This window comes from Neltuma alba, unplaced genomic scaffold (genome assembly GCF_004799145.2).
Source record: "Neltuma alba isolate B1F8T4 unplaced genomic scaffold, ASM479914v2 tig00000738_pilon, whole genome shotgun sequence".
In the NCBI taxonomy this organism is placed as follows: Eukaryota; Viridiplantae; Streptophyta; class Magnoliopsida; order Fabales; family Fabaceae; genus Neltuma; species Neltuma alba.
In genome coordinates this window covers 841-10,837 of record NW_021632165.1, presented here as the reverse complement: position 1 = coordinate 10,837, position 9,997 = coordinate 841, and the positions used below count along the sequence as shown (strand labels likewise).

General features: G+C 30.0%; 1 protein-coding gene across 1 annotated transcript; it reads left to right on the top strand.

Annotated features, from left to right (window-relative positions):
- Positions 1-1,262: 1,262 nt before the first annotated feature.
- On the top strand, positions 1,263-3,362 carry LOC114744687 (protein STRICTOSIDINE SYNTHASE-LIKE 10-like). The gene is made up of 3 exons (XM_028932860.1): positions 1,263-1,540; positions 1,731-2,006; positions 2,859-3,362. The coding sequence occupies exons 1-3, from the start codon at positions 1,263-1,265 to the stop codon at positions 3,358-3,360; spliced, it is 1,056 nt and encodes a 351-aa protein (XP_028788693.1). The 3' UTR covers positions 3,361-3,362.
- The last annotated feature ends 6,635 nt before the right edge of the window (positions 3,363-9,997 follow it).

The window sequence follows — 9,997 nt, the reverse complement described above, 5'->3', positions numbered from 1 at the left end:
GGGTCCTATATTAAGGACCGGAGGAGTATGTGGTTTTGAAATAAAAAATTAAAAAAAGTTAAATTAAATTTTTTTTAAAAAAAAAAAGTAGATAGTCTAATGGAATATGACGCTATTTGAACGTAAAGGACAGAAAGGCTGTTCCATCCCAATTATCAAGACGGAAACATGACTTTTTTTTTTTTTTTGGTGACCAGCAGACGGGAACATGACATCGTTGCCCCAAACTCATCCCATGACATGAACACGCTAGTTACTTCACCAGGCCTTTTATCAGTAAACGGTAAGAAAATTTTTCCTCAACTGGCTGTAGAGCCACTTGGGTATGCTGACCTATAGCTTACTTTATTTGAATTATAATAATATTAAGAAAATGCAATAGTCAACCTTCAGGCTTTTGAGAATGAAAATATATTGAAAATTTGAAAGTAAACCACTTTTTTTTTTTTAACCTGAAAAGCAAACTACCAAACTCCATAGAAAAGCAGCGTGCAACCATAACGCCGCTATCACAAATTGACAATTCACAATCTTTAACTAACCCAACTAACTAAATACACTATGTCAACGTATCTAATGCCGGCATGAGTGAATAATGTTAAAAAGTTATAAAGATTCAATATTGTCCAATTTTAAATTATAATAAATGGACTGAAAATTAGATAAAAGATGCAAATCGTCACAAAAGCCTAATCTTTCTCAAGTCAAACATATTATTTAATCTACAGTCCACAAATAGATAGATCATCTATTTGACATGCGGAAGCAGCAAATAAACAAGATCATTTGACTTCAATCTTTCGCTAATAAAATTTTCAGAGCGAGTAGTTAATTCCTTTGCAATTTTTTTTACTACTATTGGATCAAAATTTTAGTCGTTTAAATTTAATATTATATAAAATTATTATTTTATATAAATAAATTCAAGCTATTAAAATTCTAATTTCAACAGATGATAATTATAGAACATTATTGAAAGATCTTATAAATAATTTTTTTTTAATTTTTTACTACAGTATTAAACTGTCTATATATAGTTTTGAACTATTTAAACTAAATTTTAGCAATTTCAATTTATTTATATATTTTCTATGTAAAATTATAAAAATGGTTTTTTAAAATGTTAATTCTAAACAATTAAAATTTTGATCCACGCTGACGAAAGGACAAAGAGGGAGAGGAAGACGCCCATTCCAATATTACACACACATATATAAATATCTATGCTGTATTTCTCGATGATCTCTCCATCGCTATAACCCATGGAGCCTTCTTCTTCTTCTTCTTTCTCCTCAGTTTTCTTTTTCCTTCTGTTAGTCTCACGTGCAGCAACCTTCACCTTCGCTTCTGGTGAAGTGATTTTCAAGGATGGCTTGAAAAACTCCATTGAAGTCAGACTTCCCAGCGCTTCAGGTCCTGAAAGCTTCGCCTTTGACTGTATCGGAGAGGGGCCATATACTGGTATATCAGATGGTAGAATTCTCAAATGGCAAGGAACTCAGAAAGGATGGGTTGAGTTTGCTGTCACCTCACCAAACAGGCAAAATCTCCAACTTCAGAATTTAAAGCTATTCATAAAATTCTGACTCAAAAAAATGATATGTGATATTGATGATCTGCAGAAACCTCATAACTATATTGGGCTTAGCTCTTTTGTGTAGAAGTCTGCGTTTCTTAGCTTGAAATCTTGGCTTTTTCTACCTAATCATTTTTCAAATGTTTGATTATAGGGATAGGAAACTATGTGATGGATCCACAGATCCAAACAGGGAGGCTACTTGTGGGAGGCCATTAGGACTCAAATTTGACAGGAAAACATGTAATCTTTATATAGCAGATGCGTACTTTGGGCTACTAATGGTCGGGCCTAGTGGTGGCGTGGCCAAACAACTAGCCATTTCTGCTTACGATGGCGATGCTCCTTTCAAATTCCTTAACGGCTTAGATGTTGATAGCCTAACAGGTGTGGTTTATTTCTCAGAAAGCAGCACCGTTTACCAAAGAAGGTATATTCTTCTTTATCTTCATAGCTATTTGATATGAGTCTCATGCCAGCAAGCCTCACAAGTAAAGTAGGGTTTAAAAGTTTAAAAGGCTTTCATTTCTAATCGAATAATCTTTGAACCCAAGTTTTTTTTTTTGAACATGTACTTATCATAACACCATATATATGAGCTTTTAGATGTGATAGACTTGTTTGACCCAAAAAAAAAAAAAGATTGGATGAACTTCATTTTAGATGACGTTTATGATAGGAAAAGGCATATTTTACATTAAAGGTATATGAATAATTAATAAGGGTTTTATAACCATATGATAGATTATGATCACAATTAAACGTCGCTATATAAAGTCTACTTAAATATTGCAAAATCGCAGTTGTGTTCGCTATTCACATATGATTAAACAAAGGTACTTGGCCAAAAGTCATGTATCTTATTAAATATTCGGATATACGTCATCGAGATAAATGTAACCTTTGGACGTATTTGGTGATCATGAAATGATGAAATGTTTTTCACCGAATTAATGGATTGATGAACAATGGAGGAAATAAAGCCAAGACTTGCTTGAGTGAGAACAGATGAGCTAAGGGTGGTGTTTTTGTTTTATATTTCCTAATACCTTATACATTTGTTCGTCGAAATCTCATATAAATGTCTCAAAGTATGTTATCTTTTTGTGTTGCCCAAGTGTCTTTTTAAGCATTGTGGTTTTTAGTATAATGATCATAATGATATACCAAGATCCAAATACAGAATTTTCTTATAGACTCTTCATCATTACATAGGCATAATTGAGGAAAAAATCAGAGAAACTTAATGTAATCATTGTAATTAGTTTCCTCTTTGAGATAGGGAAGTTGAGATGATATTCCAAAAAGGAGATAAAACAGGAAGATTGCTGAAATATGATCCGAAAACTAAGAAAGTAGAGATCTTGCTGAAAGGCTTGGCATTTGCAAATGGTGTGGCTTTGAACAAGGATGGCTCATTCCTTCTGGTAGCAGAAACAAGTTCAAGAAAGATTACAAAGTTCTGGCTCAAAGGCTCCAAGAATTACACCTCAGAACTCTTTACACAACTTGAAAGGCCACCAGATAACATCAAGAGAAAGAAAAATGGGGATTTCTGGGTGGGTCTGAACAGTAACAGAACATCATCGGAAAATGCTAATACTAATGAGAGTTTAGGGGATGACCCTGTGGGAGTGAAGTTTGATGAGAAGGCTAAGACTTTGGAGGTTTTGGATGGAAGAGGAGGTCCAGAGCTTGAGTCTGTGAGCGAAGTGAAAGAACATTATGGGAAATTGTGGATTGGGTCGGCTACCAAACCTTACGCTGTTGTAGTTAAGGTATAGCTTTAAAATCAGGAATCATACTTCTGGACTTGTGCTTTGAATGTAATAAATGTTCACCTTGAACTTGCTTTTATAGATGTTTTCTAATAATAATTTCGATTATTGTAATTGACTTATATACTATGAATGAAAATAAGAATATAAATATATCTATGTTCAAGTTCATCGATTCTCTCATTTTTAGTATAGTTAATTACTCGTGATTAATATATTAAATATTTGTGCTATACTCTTTCACACAATTATGTTTCATATTGAATTGATGAATGTCATAACTAGTAATAACTTTTTACAAAAAACAATTTTGAATTTTCTGAACACAAAATGGATGGGTTCATATATGAAAGACAAAACTGAGTCAAATTTTGTAGTCTATTTAGTTCAATTATTTAGGTTATGTTTTTTAATTCAGTCAAATTTTTTCCTAAACTTACTTACAAAGATGTTTGTATGCCATTATTATGCCACAAGGACCAAGGCCATTGACACAATAGCGGAATAGCATATTTTTATTACAATTATTTGTTTCCAAAAAATACAATTAATGCATATTTAATGAGTAGAAGTGTCTCGGAGCAAAGCTTTTGGACTAGTGTTACTGTGTTAGAGAAAATATAACTTTGTTCTGTAACTTTTATTTTAAATTATTGATTTATGGTCTGTTTGAAATCACCTTCAAAAGTACTTATAAATAAGTTTCATATAAGTTGAGACAAAATTTTTTTCCCATATTTATCTTCTTTGTCATAAATTACGATTGAAAAGTTGCTTATTATAAGCTATTCCAACTTAATTTGGAAAAATTCAAAGTCATTCTGGGGCAAAGTATAAAAGAAGGATCCAAGCTTGTTTGGAATGGCAACTCAAATATTTAAAAGTAACTTTTCAATCATAATTTATATAATACGAAATAAGTATGTAGGTAAAGTTTTATCTCAATTTACATAAAAGTATTCACAAGTGCTTATATTAAGCAGCTCCAGACAATCATGGGATCCAAAATTAAGATACCATTCATAAAAATCAAGCATGATGTTGTATGAGTATTTTTTTTATTTTGCTATAAAAAAGTTTATGTGAATTGGGTCTCGAGAGCTCATAGGACTAGGGCAGGCCTCCAAACTCATAAAGCGCTTACAAAAGTACTTATAGACTATCCACTAAGAATGTCCTGCTGTGTGCTAGGGGAAAATCACATCATTTTAGGCTTTAGATTCGTTTGGGGTATGTGCTAGGGCCCTAACAATTGTGTTTACAATACTGTTTTTTATTTTCCAACCTTGGTTAGTCTTCAACTCTGAAAATCTGGCCATGTTTAGCTTTTATGGACCACATACTTATCTGGTCAAAATAATATATGCTTATCTTTTATGGTTTGATTTGTAAGGTAGAGAAAGCATTCTTTTTGGTCTATTATTCGGTAGAGAGAACATTCAAGTCGTCTTATTATTAAATTTATGAAAAATTTGGTTAAAAATCTCTGTTTGAAAACTTAATTGGCTAAGAGAACCTAAATTTGAGTGGGTACAACTTTTTTTCTGCTATGTGCAACATATCACCAATGATGTCCAACAATCATCAATATAGAAGTCATTTGCATACAGTGAAAGATATGTTACTAACAACAGAAGAAAAGTTACACTCACAAATCATGGTTGGACGCGCTTAAATTTAGGATTTTTTATCCCATTAAGTTTTTACATGGAGATTTTTTTTAAACCAAATTTCCTAAATTTATTGTACAAATCATAAATGTGTGATTTTACTTTTAATCTATTATTATGTAAACTACTATTTTATTAAAATACATGTATTAAATTAAGTAGAATTAAAAAGTTATTAAATTTTAATATATTGTTAATGATGTTTAAGATTTTTTATTATGATAAAATATACTCCTCCGGTCCTTTATATAGGACCCAATTGTTGAATTAGTTTTGGTCCTAAATATAAGACCCGTTTCTCATATTTATCAATTTTTTTTAAATTACCCCTATGGATACTCTCTCAATCATAACCAAATAGAAGAGGAAGAGGGGTATTAAGAAAGATGATTATGGTATATTTAGGAAAAACGTATCACATTTCTTATAATTAACTAACTTACCCAACTTCCTTAATCTAATCAAATTAGTGAAATGGGTATTATATTAAAGACCGAAGGAGTATTAAAAATACCTTATAAACAAGATAATACAGCAATATAGTTGGTGCTCAAAATAGTTGGAAAAAAAAAAATACAGTGGTGAAGTGGTTTTGAAGGAGGGCTTGAAAATTCCTTTAAACCCATGCTACTCCCCACTGCTTGTGGCGTGGAAGCTTTGCTTTTAGGCTTGTTTGGATTAGCAGTTTGTAATTGCTTATAAATATTTTCACGTAAGTCGAGATAAAACTCTTATCACGTATTTTTCTTGTATTTAACAAATTACCATTAAAAAACTATTTATAAGTCATTTCAAATAAACCCTTTGACACTAGCAAGGGGCGAAAGAATTCTCAAATGGAAAGGAACTCCTAAGACATGGGTCTTGTTTGCTGTCCTATCACTTTGCCAAACTGGCTATTTTGTAGAACTTATTGGAATGACCATTAAAATATTTAAAAATAGTTTTCCAATCATAATTATAAAATATGAAATAAGTATGTAATATAAGTTTTGTTCTAATTTACGTAAATTTTTTTATATTAAGCAGCTCCAAGTAAACATAAATTTTCATCTCATTGCAACTGCAGGCATCTACGTATACGAAAAGTTTCGATACTCTTACAAATTTTATACATATAGATTATCAGAATTTGGTTTTAGATTATCCTCGCCAATAAAATTTTTAATGGGATTTTCCCCCCTAAATTTGTCTTTAAATAATTCAAATTCAATGTGGATAGTCCATATTCTTTTTATTTGTGGGAAAAATTTTTTTTATCAAAAAGAAAATTTTACTCCTCTCAAAAATAAAAATATATCAAAATTACAAAAAGATAAAATTAAATAATATAATTTTTTTTATCCACATGGAAGTATTAAAGATAGATGCACGTATTAATTTGAAGAACAAAGCTTTTTGGCTATTGCCCTATTTATGCCTTGCTTTTTCACAAATATACAAGGGCTAAAAAAATAAAGGTTCTAGAAAAGAATCAGAGGATCAAAAGAGGAGTATCAATTTAAGAGTGTTCAATCATTATATATAACCTCTATTATAGGCATAGCTTTATACCTTTGATAGCACCTACAGATTACATAATAATATGAGATAATTATGGGATATAGAGATAATGAGAGATATTAGAGATTATAGGAGAGAAAGATAATGGGAGAGATATATGGATATCCACAAGATATTATTATATTCATAACACTCCCCTTTGGATGTCCAATATATATGAATGTGTCTTGTTGAAAAACTTCAACTAGGAAAAACCTGTGGGATAAAAACCCAACGAAAGAAAAAGAATACATCATTCATTTGAAACACTATGCATGCTGCCTCATTAAAAATCTTGTTAGGAAAACTAAGTGGGACAAAAACCATATACTAGGAAAAAAGAGTACAGCGTGTATCAACTTCCCTTTTTGGCAACATCAGTTGACATCTTCGAACCCGCAAAGTCTAATATAATGTAACACCTCTCATAATTATATCATATACTTGATAAAATATTTCATATAAAATTTATACATTACTAATACTCCAAACAAGTCATAATTTCAAAATGTTTCTAACATAACAACAAAATAAACTATTAAAGTCTTATAGTTATGACAAATAAAAATATAACATAGCATGTGCTTGAGGAGTCAAAAGTCTTCACGACTCACTCCATTGGTGCCTCTCTTGATTCATACTAGATCCTTCACCTAAAAATTATTAATATAGGGGGTGAGATCAAACATATCAGTACTACTATTGAAATTCTAACCTATACAAGCAAACTATATATGATAAATCAAAAATCTGTTTATATGTATGTGTATATGTATATATTAAAAATCACGGATTTGATACATTCAATTCAATTTCATTTTTTTCAACAATATACCAATATCATTTTTCTAATATATTAAAAAATAATGCAATATGCTGCCTCCCTTATATCACTGTCCACCCTTATACCGCTAACTGGAGCCATAGGCTAACACATAGTCCGATAGGAACTAATTCATTTATTGAATTATTCCAAGCTCACTGATACTAAAGATATATTCGACCAAAGATATAGAGCTCAAGCTCGGATTATGACTCCCTTTCTTTGTGCATAGGGAGGTGTCACATGTCCCACAACTCCAATGAATTCCTGGCCAAAGGAAAACATGGAAAAAGGGGCCCTAACAAGTGACATTCACTGTGCACCGAGTGATGGCATACCATGTGGTAATTTTATATCCATGCAATCTCCTTCTATCCTTAACCCAACAATGCATGTCATATAATAATGATGCATCATAAATATATTCTCAAATATATTATAAAAAAATAAGATAGCAATAAAATTCATATACCATTTAACAGCAACTCATGATAATTTCATAGCTATTAATATATTTGAATATTGATCATAATTACTAGCAATAAATCTTTATAAAATCAGATAACATACCAAAACATTTATTTAAAAAAATTCATAATATTATATTTCAGTAATATAAAAATTAGTTTCACAATATAATCATACACAATTCACATGTACAAGAAAGAATTTTCAGAGTTTACCTGATACTTTTTAGCTTACAAATATTACACAAAGATTACTCCAAAATTCTCAAGGGTCTACATAATTGCACATAAATATTTATCAATATAAAACTTAAAAGTACTTCAAAAACTACTAAAAATTCTAAGACTACCCTCTAAACCAAAATTACATAGATATATTGACTCTCCCAAATCTAACCATTTATAATAGATATAATCTTATTTTGAAGATATATAATTTACATATAAGGCTATTTAGATTTAACAACTTAAGTAAATATATTTTTATTACCCAAAATCTAAATATTTTATATTAAAATTCTCAATTATTTATTATAGTCTCCTTTAAAATTTTTCCTTAAACCAAACACTTTGAGTTATAAATAAACTGTAACTTTATTTAATTTCATAAAATTTTCAATTTACAATTTTTTTCAATCCTTCAAAAATTATTTTAAAAATATATATATTTACTTTTTCAAGATTTAAACCGATTAAAACCTCAATAATATATTAAATAACTCAAATAAATTATTTAACTTAAATTTAATGGGTAAAAACATGCTATATGTCTAAATAACAAGTTTTTCAACTAAAATCTCAATTTAAAATTCTCAAAACAGTCATTCAACAAATATAAACCGATTAAAATTTCTTAATAATGTATCTTTAAATTCTCTACGATCATATATTATCAAAAACTCTATATTTACTTCATATCTAAACAGTAAAAATTTTCTCTAAACTTGATAATGAAACTAATAATATAAAACTCTAAATATATAAAAAGTATTCATAAAGAAAATATGATAAAAAGAAGTAGTTTTGTGTACCTAAATGATCTTCAAAACTTGTCACGTATTCTGCAACTCAACTCACTCGTCTCTCTCTTTCTCTGCTCCTCACGCACAGTGAAGGGAAGATAAAGGTGCTTGTATTTAATATCCTCGCATTTAATTCCCTTCGTCAATTTTCTTCTGCTATGCCTCATCCTATTCCTTCTGTCAACTGCCCCTCCCCCTTTGTTTTCTTCTTCATTAATGTTTCTCCATTGTTTTTAACTCTTTTTGTACTATTCCTCCCATTTTTTCCACCTCCATCCGTCCTTTCCTCTTTTTTTTCCCTCCCCCTTTCATTAATACTCTTCCCTCATTTTCTCCATTCTCATTTAATACTTCACCAAACTTCTTCTCTAAGTCAATTGCCCTCCAACTTTCCACCAATTTTGGTGGAAAGTTGTCTTTTTGTTTTTTATAACTTAATAATAAATTATTATTTTATTTAATTTAATAATTTTTTGTATGTTACATATAATGAACAACCCTTCCAAATATTATCATGAGATAAAAAAGTCAAATATGAATTTCATAATCTTCTGAAAATCATGAGACAAATAGTCCTTTTATGATTTACCTACACGTGGATCATACTATAATCTCTTGACAGGAGGATCAAACAAGAATACTTTATCTATATAGCCATTAAGATTAGTCTTAGGTACCTTCAGATAAAATAATACTACATCCACGATATCCTTAAAGTGACAAGAATATTTTTAAACTTCATTCCAATATCTTCATGTTGATAAAGAACTATATCATGCTAATCAGTAAATGATAGCTTAGATTCTATATGGCTAGATAGATATATAAATGCTTCAGTGACACTAAAATATGGTACTTCCGGACCAAGTGTTTATTCATTACCTTCTGGAGGTCTAAATCAATCTTTAGTCCATATCTAAAGATCTTGCAACTACCGAAACATATAATGAATGTTGCTTAATCACATAATGGATATGACTTATTTATATCAATTCTTTCGAAAGCTTTTATTTCAAATTTTTTCTTTAAATAATTCGCAGCTTTTGAAAACTCATCAGAAGTTTTGATACTATCATCATAAACAGTACTGATAACAAACTCATTTTGAATCTTTTCACA